General features: G+C 46.9%; 1 protein-coding gene across 1 annotated transcript; it reads left to right on the forward strand.

The window, feature by feature from the left end:
* Positions 1-7494: 7494 nt before the first annotated feature.
* Positions 7495-16241, forward strand: Ubap1l (ubiquitin associated protein 1 like). The gene is made up of 4 exons (XM_069995039.1): positions 7495-8127; positions 9895-10104; positions 13287-13388; positions 15816-16241. Exons 1-4 carry the CDS (start codon positions 7495-7497, stop codon positions 15948-15950), a joined length of 1080 nt encoding a protein of 359 aa, XP_069851140.1. The 3' UTR covers positions 15951-16241.
* Positions 16242-17282: the final 1041 nt, after the last annotated feature.

Below are 17282 nucleotides of genomic sequence, written 5' to 3' on the forward strand. Positions count from 1 at the left end.
ATGATTATTCCATCTGCATATATGTATGATATATCACAAAGTATGCTATGAGTCATAGCTTGAAAAAAAAACCTTGAAAGCCACTGTTCTAGGTGGACCTAACCGAGTTCTAGGTCATGAGAAGCTTTTTTCCAGGAATTGGTTCAGGTAAGTTCTGAAAAATGAGTAGCTTTTAAGTAGTTGCTAGAGAGAAGCACATAGAAGTATCTGGGCCACAGAACCTCTCTATACACTATTCCTGATGGCGTTTGGGGTTAAGAGTTTAGCTGTTGGGGATGGGAAGGTGGCTCAGTGGTAGAGGACTTGCCTTGCATGCATGAGGCCCTGGGTTCGATTCCTCAGCACCACATAAGCAAAAAGAAAAAAAGCCAGAAGTGGCACTGTGGCTCAAGTGGTAGAGTGCTAGCCTTGAGCTGAAGAGCTGAGGGACAGCACCCATGCCCAGAGTTCAGGCCCCACGACTGGACCCAAACAAAAAAAAAAAGATTTTAGCTGTTGAAGGCTCACATATCTGAAGTAGGAGAAGAGGAAAGGAATCTGGCTAGATGTTGCCAAGATTCAAGAGGACTTGAATTTTTATTCTTAAAGCATCTGAGAACTATGGGAAGGTTTTAAGCAAGACCATGGCTTAGGTTTGCATTTTGAAATGATTCCTTCTTTTCCTCTCATTTTGATTAGCATCAACCAATTATATGAAGGGCTTTCATGTGGGCATGTCCATATACACGCACAGTGTGCCTTGATGAGACTCACTCCCTTACCTCTCCACCTTCCCAAACAAATCTCGAGATTCATTGTTCCATTTTTCACACCTGTACAGAAAGTATGTTGACCATATTCACCCTCTTTCACCCTCTGTCCACTTTTCCAACTAGTACCCACACCCCAGACAGGACCTGTTGTTCACTTCTGTCATTCATTTTTTAAGTATATGTTAATCATTTTTGCTTCCATGCTGATGGAACAGAATTACAATAGGGCATGACAGGACACATGGAGAACCAGTTGTCTTGTTAGCAAGTGAGAAGAACGGGCTTGGATTTTCAGGACAGCAGCTGAGGTAGCAGGAAATGGCTGGACTCCAGAAATTGGGATTCTAGATAGGCAGTAGTAAAGGAGAGGGAAGGGCAGGGGGTGAATCTTCAACCTTTGAGTCAGTGCTTACACAAATAAGACAAAGCCCTGGAGAGGAGGATCTGCTGGGCAAGCTGAAGCCACAGCTCAACTTGCCATGCTGTGTTCTGAGACAGCCTGTGGGGCCAGGTGAAGGATTGGCTTGAAGGAAAGTGCTTTTTGAGTTTGCTTTTCAGAAGAGACCTGGGGAAATAGTTTATCACTGGGGGTAACTGAATTGTCCAAAGGCTGATCCCCACCTTCCAGAGTATAGGTCAAACTCTTCTGTTTCCCAAAACTTCCCCAAATCCCATAAAGCCTAGACATACCTCTTGCAAGAGGTATTCCTGGGTCCAGTGTCTCCAGGTCACCCTAATATCATTACCTAATGAGCTACACCTCTCATTTGTATTCAGCAAGGTGATCCTCATTTTAGCATACGCTCTAACCAAATCTTATCTAATACTGTAGTCTTTGCCATTCTTCATGATATTCCCAGATAAACCCTTCATTCCCCCTAGAAGCAAGTGTAGGGCTGAGCAGAGAATAGCTATTAAGATGCAGATCTGGGACTAGGAATGTGACTTAGTAGTAGAGTGCTTGCCTAGCATACATGAAGCCCTGGGTTTGATTCCTCAGTACCACATACACAGAAAAAGCTAGAAGCTGATACTGTGATTCTAGCCTTGAGCAAAAGCAGCTCAGGGACAGTGCCCAGGCCCTGAGTTCAAGCCCCAAGACTGGAAGAAAAAAAAAAAAAGATGCAGAACTGGGTGCAGGATGCTCTCTATCTACCTGCTAAGTTAACACTCCAGTCTCAGTAGGATGTGGCTGAGATTGTGAATGATAAATCTGAAAATATTAAAACTTGCCCAATTTTTTTTGTCTCCTGTGACATCATTGTGCTGATAGAGCAGATAATTTGCTGATTGCACCTGGACCTGCCTGGTCCTGTCCCATTAGAGGTAACATAAAAGCTGCCTGTCAGGAACTAGTGACCAATGCCTGTCATCCTAGCTACTCAGGAGGCTGGGATCTGAGAATCATAATTCAAAGCCAGCCTGGGCAGGAAAGTCTGTGAGACTAATCTCTAACTAACCAGCAAATTGACCAATGACTAAATTAACCAGTGACTCAAATGGTAATGCACTAGTCTTGAGTGAAAAAAGCTAATGGACAATGCCCAGGTCCAAAGTTCAAGTCCCAGTACTGGAAAAAAAGAAAAAAATGAGGGGGGTGCTGGGTGCTGCTATCTCATCCTGGTAGTCTTAGCTACCCAGGAGACTGAGATCTGAGGATCATGGTTCAAAGCCATCTCAGGCAGGAGAGTCAGTGAGATTCAAATTTCCCATAAACTATTCTGAAAAAGCCAGAAGTGGTACTGTGGCTCAAAAGAAGCTCAGGGACAGAGCCCAGGCCCAGGCCCTGAGTTCAAGCTCCACAACCAACACACACACACACACACACACACACACACACACACACACACACACACACACACACACACACACAAAGGCACTTCTAGCTGTGGTACAGGGACTCTGGCTCCTAGGGGAGGGCAAGTCCTACATGGCACAGAAGACACACAGAATGGACAGATGGGAGATGAGAGAATTAAGGGATTTGCCACCCTGCCCTCATTTGACCTGTGTACAATGAGTACCCACATTTTTCCTGAGGCTTTCTTGTAGGAGACGGGATGACCGCACAGTGACCCCGGGCAGCAGGGCTTTGCATCATCCTAGCAGGGATGACAGATTATGTTGAGACAGACACACCCCAGTTCAGGCTTTCTAGTAAGCTCTGTTGTTCCCAATGTGCCAGGCAGCAGGGAGGTGTGGGGGGATGGCAATTGAGAGCTTTAATTCAGTATGAATTGAATTTCTGTTCAAGATTATATTGAATTTCTGCCTCCTGTATTATAAAACCAAGGGCAGAGTATAATTGATCTCATTCTAAAGACCAAGAAGTAATATATAAATGAGTCTGTGGCTTTTGTGTGTGTATGTGTGTGTGTGTGTGTGCCAGTCCTATAGCTTGAACTCAGGACCTAGGTACTGTCTCTGAGCTTTTTTTCACTCAAAGCTAGCATTCTACCACTTGAGCCATAGCTCCCTAACAGTTTTTTGTTGTTGTTGTTTTTTGCTGGTTAATTGGAGTCTCGTACTTTCCTGCCTGGCTTTGAACTTCCATCCTCCTATCTCAGCCACCTGAGTAAGATTACAGGAGTGAGCCACCAGCTTCCCCCCAGCTGTAAATGACTTTTGTTTTAGTGCCAGACCTGGGCTTGAACTCAGAGCTTGGGCACTGTCCCTGAGCTGCTTTTGCTCAAGGCTAGCAATCTACCACTTGAGCCATAACGCCCCTTCCAGCCTTTTCTGTTTATGTGGTACTGAAGAATTGAACCCAGGGCTTCATGCTTGCTAGACACACCTACCATTAAGCCACATTCCCAGCCCATATTGTTCTATTCATAGTGATTTTTTTTTTTTTTTTTTTTTTTGCCAGTACCAGGGCTTGAACTGAGGACCTCTCACTCGCACTTGGTTTTCTTGTTAATGGCTGTTCTTCTACCACATAAGCTACTCCTTCAGCCTGGATTTTCCCCTGTTCATTGAAAATAGAGTTTTGAGGATTTTTCTGCCCTGAGTAGCTTAAATCTCAATCCTTCAGATCTCAGCCTGCTGAGCAGCTAGGATCACAGGCATGAGCCACTGATACCAGCTTTGTATTGAATTTTGTTAACATTTTTGCAGCTATATTCAGAAGAAAGTAACTTCTCATTTTCTTGTCAAATTTGGTACCAAGAATTTTCTGAAAGCAGAATGGGTTAGGAAGTATTGCTCAATTTCTTCTTCGTAGGAGTTGGTGTCTGTTTCTGTTATTTCTTCTTTAAGTGCTAGGGTGACAACTCTTTAGAGGAGATGCTTTAGAATTGATGCTGTAAATCATATTTTGGAAGCACGCGACTAAGGTGTGAAACAGGCAGTTACCATCCATCTGAATGCTCTTGTTTTTATTCAATTCCTCATGTACAGTGCTAACTGCATCACCACACAGGAGAGCTGAGCCCTTTTATTCCTAAGCCTGTTCCTTAACTCTGTCCTTCCCCCTGCCACCAGGTGTCGTGCCCAGCCCTACGGAGCCATCTCCACACTGACAGAATGAATGCCCTCGACAATGTCCCTTTCAAAGTGCCCAAGGGTTTTGTGATTGACACCCAGCCTCTCCCGGCGCCGGAGCTCAGTGTTCCTGCCTGCAGGGAGCTTCTGCTAGGATCTATGGTAAGTGTGCTTCTCTGTGTGTCTCTTTAGTTCCTCCTCCGTGGGGCTCAGGTCTGGGGCTGCGCCCCATGGGGCCTGGCCCTTGATTGCAAACAGCAGCTTGGCCTGTTCTTGAGATGTCCCAGGAGTTTGGAAAGGTGCCCAAAGAGCTCAGGGTAGTTGGCCCCAGCTAAATGCACTCTGGCTGGGAGGCTGTGGTAGTCATGTGATCTCAAGATAAAAGTGATTTCGCTTCCTCCTTACCTGAAGATATAGGGGGAAAGCCCCACCACATGTACGTGAAAACATAATAAAATTGTTGAGTAGAATGTAAAATTCATATGAACTTCAAAATAAAAATAGTAGCTGGGAATGCAGCTTAGTGGTAGAGTGCTTGCCTCCCATTCATGAAGCCCTAGGTTCAATCCCTCAGTACTACATAAACAGAAAAAGCCAGAAGTAGCTCTGTGGCTCAAGTGGTAGAGTGCTAGCCTTGAGCTAAAAGCAGCTCATGGTCATTGCTCAGGCCCGGAGTTCAAGCATCAGGACTGGAAAAGCAGAATTAAAATAAAATAAAAATAATAAAATAAGACTGTCAATAGGATGGGGTGTAATAATAGAGTGCTAGCCTTGAACAAAAGGAGCTTAAGGACAGCACCTACGTCCAGAGTTCAAGGCCAGGACTGGCAAAAAAAAAAAAAAAAAGATAGTTGCCTAGTGGCTTACTCCTGTAATCTTAGCTACTCAGGGAGACTAAAATTTAAGGACTGTTGTTCAAAGCCATCCAAGCAAAAAAAAAAAATCCAAGAGAGGGCTGGGAAGGTGGCTCAGTGGTAGAGAGCTTGCCTTGCATGCCTGAGACCCTGGGTTCAATTCCTCAGCACCACATAAGCAAAAAGAAAAAAGCCGGAAGTGGCACTATGGCTCAAGTGGTAGAGCGCTAGCCTTGAGCTGAAGAGCTGAGGGACAGTGCCCAGACCCAGAGTTCAGGCCCCACGACTGGACCCAAAAAAAAAAAAAAAAATCCAAGAGATTCTTATCTCCAATTAACCACCAAAAAGCTGAAGTAGAGCTTTGTCACTAATGTGGTAGAGCACTCGTTTTGAGCCAAAAAGCTAAAGGACAGTGCCCTAAGTTCAAGCCCCATTAGTGACCCCTCCTTCCAAAAAAAAAAAAAAAAAGACATGGAAATATTCCAAATTAAATATTAAAAGGTGATATTCAATATTGATCTAACCAAAAAAAAATCCAAAACCTGGTAAAGGATATTAATTGGATCAAATGAGAGAGCCATTGTATTGATGTTAAGTATACAAATGGTAAAAACTACTATGATTACAGGAAATCATATTTCTGTACTTTTAGGAAATACATACTTTTTTGTTGTTGTTTTTGCTTTGCCAGTCCTGGGCTTAAACTAAGGGCCTACGCACTGTCCCTGAGCTTCTTTTACTTAAGGCTATCACTCTACCACTTGAGCCACAGTGCCACTTTTGGTTTTTTCTGTGTATGTGGTACTGAGGAGAACCGAGTACTTCATACATGCTAGGCAAGCACTCTCCACTAGGCCACATTCCCAGACCCCGTATTTAAGTTTTAAGAGCAAGGTGAGTATAAGAGTATATCTTATTTATTGTTGTTACCAGGGTTTGAATTCAGGAGCCTCATACTCTGTCAACTTTCTTGTTCACTGATGGTGCTGTGCCATTTGAGCCACACCTCTAGCCTGACTTTTTATTGGTCAATTAGAAATGGAGCCTCTCAAACTTTTCTGCACAGACTGGCTTTGAACCACAGTCTTCCAGATCTCAACCTCCTGAGCATCTAGGTTTGCAGGTGCCAGCACCAGATTGCTTTTAGAGGAGGCAGGACAGCAACAGAGAATACTCTGCAGTCAGACAGACAGGAATACAAGCACAGCCACTCAGCCAAAAAAGAAAAAAATCTTGAGCTTCATGTCTATCATCTGGAAATAGAACACTTGAACCTACTAGGTAGAGTTCAACAATGATTAGATTATTACATTTTCTGAGCCTCCGAGTATCCATGGATGGCAGCCAGGGGTGTGGGGTGATAGATATTACTCCTCCTTGAAGAGAGGTGACTACCAGAGGGGCTTCTAGGGCTGACTATTCAGTGGAAGATGGCTCTGGGACCAGGGAAAACTTCTTGACTGAGAGCATGTTTTTTTGGAGAGCTCCAAAAGGTAATTAGCTATTGTTATATGGGGAATGTGAAGGGCATTTAGTTACTCATTTGTTTGTTTTGTGTGTGTGCTGATCCTAGGGCTTGCACTGGGTGCCTAAGCACTGTCCCTGTGTTCAAGGCTAACCCACTATCACTTGAGCCACAGCTCCACTTCTGGCTTTTTAGTGACTCATTGGAGATAAGAATCTCATAGACTTTCCTGCTTGGGCTGGCCTCGAAACTTGATCCTCAGATGTCAATCTCTTAAATAGTTGGGATTACAAGTATGAGCCACCAGCAGCTGGCTCCTGGTTTTTTGGGTTGTTTTTTTTTTTTTTTTTTTTTTTTTTTTTGCCAGTTATGGGGGCCGAACTCTGGGCCTGGGCGCTGTCCCTCAGCTCTTCAGCTCAAGGCTAGTGCCCTACCACTTGAGCCACAGCACTACTTCAGGCTTTTTTCTGCTTATGCGGTGCTGAGGACTCAAACCCAGGGCCTCATGCATGCAAGGCAAGCGCTCTACTACTGAGGCAACTTCCCAGCCCTGTGGCTCGTGGGTTTTAGATAGCAGATCTTACCATGTTTCATCCTGTAATTCATCTCTCCCTTTGTCTCTCAAGCCAGAATTGGCCCTGAAATTACTGTCCATAATGCAGGGAGTTCCCTGTAATAACAATAGTCCTGGGGATGGGAATGTGGCTTAGTGGTAGAGTGCTTGCCTAGCATGCATGAAGCCCTGGGTTCAATTCCTCAGTACCACATATACAGAAAAAGCCAGAAGGGGTACTGTGCAAAAACAGCTCAGGAACAGTGCCCAAGCCCTGAGTTCAAGCCCCAACACTGGCCAAAAACGAACAAACAAACAAATAACTATAGTCCTGGCTTAGAAACTGGCTCAGCCTGGCAAGTCTGGTCTGACAGCTTCCCTGGGGGTATGGTTAGCACAGCACCCCCAGAATCCCAGCCTGTCCCAGCTGGAACTCACATTCTGTTCTCTCCCCAGCATGACTTCAGTCTAGAAAGAAAAGCTCTCTTCTGGATAGAGGCTGCCCTCCAGGGACCTAGCCTACAGCAGTGTGGTGAGCTGGGGACAGCATCAGCCCCTCCAGCCTGGCTTCTGCTGGTCAGCCCAGAATATGAGCTGGCACCTGTGCCAGCCCCGGTGGAAAGCCTGGAGGCTGGAGTTCAGGAGCCACCAGAGGAGGAAGACAAAGAGGAGACCAAGGAAGAGGCCTCTGGTGCCAGTGAGGAAGAGCTGGACCACAGCCATCTGCAGCCCGGCTCCCCAGGGAGCCCCAGCCAGAGTCCACGCCGCTGCTCCCTGGCCAGGCTGCGCAGCATGAAGTCTGAGCTGGCTGGGGCACGAAGACGGCTGTCTGAGAGCATGGCCACGTGTCCCCGCGCCCTCCTGCACCGCTTCCGTGGCCACTGCACACCAAGCCTGTGCCCAGAGGCCGCACCATCCCCAGAGGCCACCTCCCAGCTCCCCAGCACCCCTGCACTGCCCCCACGACCCTCCACAGCTGGAGCCATGCCCCCGCTGAGGAGCCACAAGCCGACAATGGCGGTAAGGACTCTGACCACCCTTCCTGGGGCTGCAACACCAGGATCCATGTCCCCAGACCGTTTCTAGACTCTGCTCTTTTCCTTGCTCCCCGCTTGGCCCTGGAGTGCTCCCCTTCTTCAGCCCTTTGCGTAGAATTTTCCCTGAGAAGTCTGTTAGCCACATCAGGGGCTCAGGTCACCATGCTTGAGCTTCTGATGGAGTGGGGATTAATTCAAGGCAGGTATGGGGTGGCATTCCTTTTTGCTTCCAGGGACCTAGCAGCAGACATGACCCCCCGAGGTGATCAGTGAATGTCTGCTAAAGACCACTCCCATCTAGGGCTTCCAATCACTAAATAGTGGTAAACTAAGAGGCTCAACAAACAATCATTTCCTGTCAGATTCTGGGTTGAGAAAGTCAAAACTGTAAGACAAGATGCACCAGTGGCTGATGCCTCTAATCTTAGCTCCTTGGGAGACTGAGATCAGATGATCAGGTTTGAAACCAACCCAGGCACACAAATCTGAGAGATTCTTATTTCCAATTAACCAACAAAAAGCCAGAAGTAGAATGCCAGCCTTGAGCAGAAAAGCCAAGTGAGAGCATGAGGCCCTGAGTTCAAGACTCAGTACTAGCACCCCCAAAATCCTTTGTTGATTTTTTTTTTTTTGTTGGTCGTGGGGCTTGAACTCTGGGCCTGGGCACTGTCCCTCAGCACTTCAGCTCAAGGCGAGCGCTCTACCACTTGAGCTACAGCACCACTCCCGGTTTTCTGGTGGTTTATTGGAGATAGGAGTCTCATGGTCTTTCCTGTCCAGGCTGGCTTTGAACCGCGATCCTCAGATCTCAGCCTCCTGAGTAGCTAGAATTACAGGCGTGAGCCACCAGCGCCCGGCCCTTTGTTGATTTCTTGATTTCAACATCTATGAGATAATAGGCTGTATCTGTCATATCCTTCTCTCTCTTTCTTCTTCTTCTTCTTCTTCTTCTTCTTCTTCTTCTTCTTCTTCTTCTTCTTCTTCTTCTTCTTCTTCTTCTTCTTCTTCTTCTTCTTCTTCTTCTTCTTCTTCTTCTTCTTCCTCTTCTTCTTCCTCTTCTTCTTCTTCTTTTTTTCTTCTTCTTCTTCTTTTTCTTCTTCTTCTTCTCCTGCTTCTGCTTCTGCTTCTGCTTCTTCTGCTTCTTCTGCTTCTGCTTCTTCCTGCTCTCTCCCCCCCCCCCCCTTTCTTTTTTCCTTTCTTTCTTTCTGCCAGTACTGGGGCTAGAATTTTCCTTAGCTTTTTGGCTCACAGCAGGTGTTCGACCACTTGAGCCAAATCTCTTCTTCCTACTGACAGTTCAGTTTCTCCATGGCAGCCCCTTTGCCAGTTACTTTGCTCTTGTCTTTTTTTTTTTAATGCTGATCCTGGAGCTTGAACTCAGGGCCTGTGCATTGTTCCTGAGCTTTTGTGATCAAGGCTAGCACTCTACCAATTGAGCCACAGCTCCACTTCTGGCTTTTGGTTATTAATTGGAGATAAGAGTTGCACAGACGTTCCTGCTCAGGCTGGCTTTGAACCTCGATCCTCGGATCTCAGCTTCCTAAGTAGCTAGGATGACAGGTGTGAGCCACTGGCCCCTGGCTTGTTGTCTTATTAGGCCTCAGAACAGCCTTACAAGGCATGTCTCAGATTGCCTGTGGAAAGTGAATGAATGGTGAGGAGCTGGAGTGTGCAGGTCTCTAAGCCCTTCTGTCCCAGCAAGAATGTCACCTCTTGTAGCAACTGACATGCCAGCCTTTCTGTATTTCAGTCCCTCAGCCCGTACACCTGCCTGCCACCTCTTAGGGAGACACCCCAGCCTCTCAACCCCCACAGATCGCATCCTGATTCATCAGCAGACCTGCTGTCTGCCCTGAGCCAAGAGGAGCAGGACCTCATTGCACCAGTGGTTGCTCTGGGTTACCCCCTGGGAAGGGCCATCGTGGCTCTGCAAAAGACAGGGAGACAAAGCCTGAGCCAGGTGAGTGGCCACATGGTTTTCAATCTAGAAGTTCTGTTTCCTTCTTTAGAAACAGAACCTCAGCCTGGTATTCATTGTTGGGGGTAGGGGTAAAGCAGGTTTTTAGCCCCTACTGCTCTGCTACTACCTCCATAGGAGTTCATCATAATCCTTAGGCACTCTTGGGAGGTCTCAATATTATATCCAAATTCAAGAGCTGGAGCTTTGTATAGTCAAGAATCTCTGCAGTACTGTCCAGTAGCAAATTCTCTAATGACAAGGATTTTTGTTCCTTATGTTTTCTTTGTATTGCTGTTCTGTTTTGTTTAGTTGGTTTTTTTGTTTTGTTTTGTGCCAACCCTGAGGCTTGAACTTGGGCACTGTCCCTGAGCTTTTTTGCTCAAGGATAGTGCTCTACCACTTGAGCCACAGCTCCATTTCTGTTTTTTTTTGTATGTGTGCTTAATTGGAGGTAAAAGTCTCATGGACTTTGCTGCCCAGGCCATCACCAAACCATGACGCTTAGATCTCAGCCTCCTGAATAGTTAAGATTTATAAACATGAGCCACTGATACCTGGCTTGATTTTTTGTGATGGTGCTGAGACTTAACTCAGGGCCTGGGGCTCTGGTTCATCTTTTTCTCTTATGTTGGTGCTCTTCCACTTGAGCCACACCTCTACTCTGGCTTTTTGCTGGTTAATTGGAGATTAAAGTCTGGAGGATTTGTTTGTCCTCGCCTATTTATTCAAAGCTAGTACTCTACCACTTTGAGTCACAGCTCCACTTCCTGTTTTCTGGTGGTCACTTGGAGATTAGAGTCTCATAGACTTTCCTGTCTGGGCTGGCTTTGAACCAGGCTCATCAGATATCAACCTTCTGAGTAGCTGGAGTTACAGGTGTGAGCTACCAGTGCCTAGTACTTTTTAAAGTTGTTTGCTTATTTGTTTGTGCTAGTATTAGGGCTTAAACTCAGTGCTTGGGCGCTGTCCTTTAGCTTTTTTACTCAAGGCTGCTGCTCTACCACTTGAGCCATAGCTCCAATTCTGGACTTTTGCTGTTAAATTGGAGATAAGAGTCTCATGGACTTACCTGCCTCAGCTGACTTGGAACTGTGATTCTCAGATCTCAGCCTTCTTAATAGCTAGGAATTCAGGTGTGAGCCACTGGAACCAGCAAAAGTTTACTATTATTAGTGTCTCCTGATGCACAGGATGACATACAAAGGGTAGTCTTCCATGTTGCTCTAATATTTGGAACTAGGTCTGTCTTGAACCCCAGTATAGGCTATGAGAGAAGGGGAGTAAGGAATCTCAAAGTGCCTAAAATAGCTGCTAATGACAGTATGCCTGGGGCAGGAGGGTACAGATGCTATAGGGGTGTTACATTTGTTGCTATGTAACACGTCACCTCAAAACTTAGTGGCCTAACACCACCACATATTTGCTCAGGATTCTGTGGGTTAGAAGTTTGGGACTCCCGTTGCTGGGTGGTTCTTCTACCTCCCCCACCCCCCAGGTGCTCATATGGCTACAGTTTGGTGACTTAATGTGGGCAGAATAGACTAAGATGGCCTTAGCCCACAATCCGTCTTAAAGAAGAGACAGATAGACTCTATCTCTAGAGGACTGAAAAGAATTTATGGCCCATCTATTACAAGGAGACTCCAGTGATTGGGAAGTGGTAGGCATTCGCTGGACAAGGCCAGAGGAGACTGGACTTTGAAGTTAGAGAAGGGATGATATTTCAGGCAAGAAAGAAGAATGGGGGCCAAGTGCTGATGACTCATCCCTGTAATCCTAGCTTCTCAGGAGGCTGAGAGCTGAGGATCATGGTTTGACGCTAGCCGAGGCAGGAAAGAACATGAGGTTCTTATCTCCAATGAACCAACAAAAAGCTGGAAGTGGAGGTATGGTCAAGTGAAGAGAGCACCAGCCTTGAATGAAAAAGCTAAGAGACAGTGCCCAGCCTCTGATTCAAGCCCCAGGACTGGCACCAAAAAAAAAAAAAAAAAAAAAAAAAAAAAGTGCTCATATCGAGTCTAGGCATCCTGGAAGTAACTCCAGCAGGAAGTAACTCTATCCTGGAGTAACTTCAAGCTCCCATGGTGCCAGTCATCTCTGATCTTAGCTTGCCTTTGCCAAGAGCTACAACAGCTTGACAATCACTAGACTAGACAATCTGCACTTTCCACCCTATTCTGCAGGACTCAGAAACACAGCCTGAGTCTCCTATTCAGATACCCATAGTTCTCCTGGCCTGGAGCTTCATTTGACATCTATCTCCTATAAATCCTGCTTTGATTTGCTTGGCACTGTTGTAATTCCGTATCTGGTTAATCTCCTCCTGCTAAGCTGTGAGTTCCAGGAAAGTAGTTCTAAATTCATCTTATAAACACAGCTTGTATTTACTGGGCTCCTTCTGCCCGCCATGCTGCTGGGCTAGGCACACAGTGGTGAGCTAGACTGCTTATGGAGCAAAAAGCCAGCATCTGAGCAAGACCAAGGACCAATGAGTGCTTGCTCTGGGGAATCTAGGGACCAGGGCACCAGGATATCAGTAAAGAGCAAGGTGGATGGGCTTCTGGGAGGGGAACAAGCTGAGCTTGGTTGGGGAACTGTACAGGCAGAGGCTGGACAAATGAGGAAGCAGTTGGAGCTGTGTGGGGGACAGAGCACAACTTTGAGCCCTAGCCAGAAGGCTGTACTTTATTCTGGAGGTAAAGGGAGCTTCTGGCGTCCGGCAAATGACTTGTGGGGTCCCTGCCTTCCCCAGCCCTGGTACAAGACCATTGCCTGGATGCTACATGTGGATGATGAGGGTGGGCTGGGGGGCATGGGTAGGGATGGGTAAGGGTGCTCCTGTCATAGTGGATGCTCACAGGGAGGGCGGGGTGATCAGGCAGGGGGTAGCTGGTGACCTGCCTGTTAGAAGTCTAGGTTACTCCCCCAGAGAGTTTCTGCACACCCCTTAGCCCATCTACAGCCCTTGTCCTGAATTCCAGCCCCCCTCATGGTCCCTTCTTCCCAGGTCCTCAGAGGAGGTATCTGGTCCTGTTATCTTGGAACCTCTGGGGTCCCACTGCATATAGGGGAAAGGAGTGTTCTCAGTCCACCCAGCCCTGAGCTCAGGCCCTGGGGTGCCTTCTCACCCACTCTGCCAGCCCTGTGGCTCTTACCATCCTTCCTCTCTCCTTCTTATCCAGTTTCTCGGCTACCTCAGTGCCCAGGAAAGGCTGCTGCGGCAGGGCTACCAGGAGGCCCTGGTGGATGAGGCCTTGGAACTGTTCCAGTTCTCTGAGAGCCAGGTGAGCTACAGCTTCTGCCTGGGCCACAGGGGATGGGAGGGAGGAAGGTGTACCCATCACTTTCCCCTGAGCAGCCTGTGGGCCAGACAGCTGGGCCCCTTGCCCAGGGAGGTGAAACAAGGCTGAAGAGACAGGAGTGGTAGGGACACATGTGGAGATAAAACAGGGGCTTGGTTTAATTTAAAGGTCTCAGTGCAGGGCTGGGAAGTTGGCTCAGTGGTAGAGTGCTTGCCTCGCATGCATGAGGCCCTGGGTTCGATTCCTCAGCACCACATAAGCAGAAAAAAGCCAGAAATGGCACTGTGGCTCTTTCTATTTAGGATTCCTGTAACAGCTGGCATGATAGGTACATCCCACTGTGTCCAGCCTTTCCTGCTGAGATAAGAGTGTTGTAAACATTTTTCCCAGGCTAGCTTGGAAACATAATCCTCCAGATTTTAGCCTCCCAAGTGGCTAGAATGGCAGGCACGAGCAACTGAACACCAGCCAATATGGGTTTTTCTTGTTTTGTTTTTGCTTTTTTTTTTTTTTTGTCAGTTGTAGGGCTTGAACTCAGGGCCTGGGCCCTGTCCCTGAGCTTCTTTTGCTCAAAAGCTAGTAGTGCTCTACCCCTTGAGTCATAGCTCCACTTCTGTGTATGTGTGTGGTTAATTAGAGATAAGAGTGTCATGGATGTTTCTGCCTGGGCTTTGAACTGCACTCTTCAGATCTCAGCCTCCTACACAGCTAGGATAACAGGTATTCACCTGGCTCAAATATGTAGTATTCTTTTTTTTTTTTTTAGTGTTAAATATTCTTTATTTGACATTTATACATAAGCCACACTAAAATGCCTTTCAATAAGTAAAAGGTAGATTTCAGAGACAGGGAATTTTAATTAAATTGGCATAGTCAAGACCAAAAATAGACATTGTTCCTCATCTTCAGCCATTGCCTTTAACAGGTTAGCTTTGCTTGATTCTGAAACAGTAAAGGGATTTCCTTGGTATTTAATGATGTTCTCATAATTCGCCATATAAATCTGAATATAAAACCAATCTCAACAGATTTGGAGATGGTATTATTCCCTACCTTGCTGAACATTAGTAAGTCCAATCATATGACAGAAAGGGGGGAAAAAGTGACAGTATTTTTTTAAATATATATTCACTTAGCCACAAGCCAGTTTTACTTAAATCAGGACTGTCCAAAAATATTCTGCCAGCCATTCACGATCTGAAATCTGATATTAGAAATCAATTGAATTATGGTACACATTAAAAAGCCATGAGACGTTTGTTTTGCAATAAATAACTAAGGCAGTGACTATTACTCTTCTTCTTAATGCCAGCGAAGATCATTTTTGTTACAGGGATGTACTTTTTGGGGTTCTCCAAGTACTCCATCAGTGTATCCTCTCCCCAGGTGATGCCTTTGTTCTTGTTGGCATCTGTGTAAGTGAATCCAGCTGTTTGACCAATCTTCCGACCAAACAGACCATGGAGATTAGGCCCAGTCTTGTGCTTGCCTCCGTTTTCAACGGTGTGGCATGGGGCACACTTCTGAACAAAAATCTTGCCTTTCTCAACATCACCCATTTTCAATTCGCTCTTTCCTCGCTATCACAAGAAGGATAACAGCTCTGAAGCCAGATGTCCCACGCTCTCTGTAGTATTCTTTTTATTTTTTATTTTTTGGTCATGGTACTTGAACTCACGACTGTCTCTGAGCCTCTTTATGCTCAAGAGCTAGCGCTCTACCACATAAGCCACAGTGCCACTTCTGGTTTTTGAGTGGTTCATTGGAGATAAGCGTCTCACGCAGACATTTCTGCCTGGGAGGCTTTGAACCATGATCCTCAGATCTCAGCCTTCTGAGTAGCTAGGGTTAGCCACTGTCACCCAGATCCAACATTCTTGGAAGCCCACTCCTAGGAGCCGTACAGAGATGCACAAACCCGAGAATGTACTGCCTACACAAAATGCAGGCAGCAGCAAATCCTACCGAAAACCCTCTGTGCCCAGGGAATACCACTTGCCCACAGCCAGAAGAGCAGCAATTGGTAGAGACTGTGGGATGGAGCTGGGTGCTGAGGAGCAGAAGGAGGAGCAGGCACAGTTTCTGGCCAGGAGTCAGTGGAGGAGGGAAAAACCTGGCTGTCAGGACATGGCCAGCACCCCTGGGCTCTGGCTGTGTGTTTCTGATGCCAGTGGCATCATCCTGCCTTCCTCATCCTGCCTCAGCACCCAAACACAGGGAATGAGCAGGAGCATGCAGGTGAGGCCAGCTTGGGGGCCTAAGCAGAGTAAGAGAGGGATCAGAACATGGCGGGTACTACCCAGGATCAGGCTCACCTGTCCTGAGGGGCCCATAGCTCTCTGGGACAGAGTGAATCCACTGGGCCTAGGGAGGGAGCTCCCAGCATCCTCTCTGCCTCTTCTTCCATAGGCAGGGGAGTTCTTGCGCCTCTGGGAACAGTTCAGTGACATGGGCTTCCAGCAGCAGCGGATCAAGGAAGTGCTTCTGGTCCACGGTAACCGTCGTGAGCAAGCCCTGGAGGAGCTGGTGGCCTGTGCTCAGTGACCGATGAGGAATCTGCAATGCCTGGGCCACCAGGCCAGTGCCAGACCTGGCAGTCCATCCTGGTATTAATTCAAACCAAACAAGACTAGTGAAGCAGTGCATGCTGGGAAGCAGGGGAAGTGTATACCAACCAACTCAGCTGGAAGAGTTGAAGGCATTGCCTTGGGTCTGGCAAGAACGGTGCATTTTCATACAAGCCTAGAAAAGCACCTGCAGCTGACTCTTTAAACGGTGTGCATTCATCATTTTGATTCTGAGAAAAGTAAATAAACGGTGGGAAGTTCTTCTCTTTTAACTCCTACAGGCTCTTGGTCTTGGTGTAGAAAGGGTCAGATGCCCTGAGTTCTGAGTTGGGTTCTGTCAAATGTCTGACTCAAGGCCTCATTGAACTTCAGTTTTCCATGGAAGTAGAAAGGTTTGACTGGGAGTGGTGATTTATGCCTGTAATCCCAGTTACACCAGGAGGTAGAGATCAGGAGTTTGAGTCCAGCCTAGACAAAAGGCTAGTAAAGAAAAGGGGTGGAGGGAGGGAGAGGAGGGAAGGGAAAGGTCCACAGGGGAAAGGAGAATGACTACTTGCCATAAGTATTTCTGGGGAGTCCCGATGTTCTGACTATGTGGCAGCCTTCTGGAAGCTTGATATTTGTGTGTGTGTGTGTGTGTGTGTGTGTGTGTGTGTGTGTGTGTGTTATTGTTGTTATTTGTTTGTTTGTTTTGTGCTTGTCCTAGAGCTTGAACTCAGAGCCTGGGTACCATTCTTGGCCTTTTTTTTTTTCTCTTGCCAATCACGGGACTTGAACTTAGGGCCTGGGTGCTGTCCCTGAACTCTTTTGCTCAAGGTTAGCACTCTACCACTTTTTTAGCCACAGCTCCACTTCCTGTTTTCTGGTGGTTCATTGGAGCAAAGAGTTTCACAGACTTTCCTGCTGGGACTAGCTTTGAACTATGATGGATTTCAGCCTGTTGAGTAGCTAGGATTACAGGTGTGAGCCACTGGCACCCAGCTTTTGTTTTGTTTTTTGACATAGGTTTTACCATGTTGCCCAGGCTAGCCTCAAACTTGTAAGCTCACAGGATCCTCCTGCCTCAGCTTCCCAAACATCTGGGACCACAGGGGCCACTTGCCTTTGAGCCCAGCTTTGTTCTATGTAAGAAGCTCACTGGAGATTTGTATATGAGAGAGAGTGGGGGGTGCACTGGGCCTTCAACTCAGGGCCTCATGTTCTGGCTTGGCTCTTTCATCCAAGGTTGATGGTCTACCACTTGAACCACAGCTCCACTTCTGACTTTGGAGTGGTGAATTGGAGATAAGAATCTCAAAATTTTGGGGCT

Source organism: Dipodomys merriami, unplaced genomic scaffold (assembly GCF_024711535.1).
Source record: "Dipodomys merriami isolate MVZ:Mamm:240054 unplaced genomic scaffold, mDipMer1.0.p SCAF_48, whole genome shotgun sequence".
Classification (NCBI taxonomy): Eukaryota; Metazoa; Chordata; class Mammalia; order Rodentia; family Heteromyidae; genus Dipodomys; species Dipodomys merriami.

Excerpts from the sequence above, each read along its gene's own strand:
- Ubap1l (XM_069995039.1), top strand. The coding sequence starts at position 7,495 with ATGGTTAGCACAGCACCCCCAGAATCCCAGCCTGTCCCAGCTGGAACT. Across the intron at positions 8,128-9,894 it reads GCCACAAGCCGACAATGGCG|TCCCTCAGCCCGTACACCTG; the intron begins GTAAGGACTCTG and ends TCTGTATTTCAG. Across the intron at positions 10,105-13,286 it reads GGAGACAAAGCCTGAGCCAG|TTTCTCGGCTACCTCAGTGC; the intron begins GTGAGTGGCCAC and ends CTTCTTATCCAG.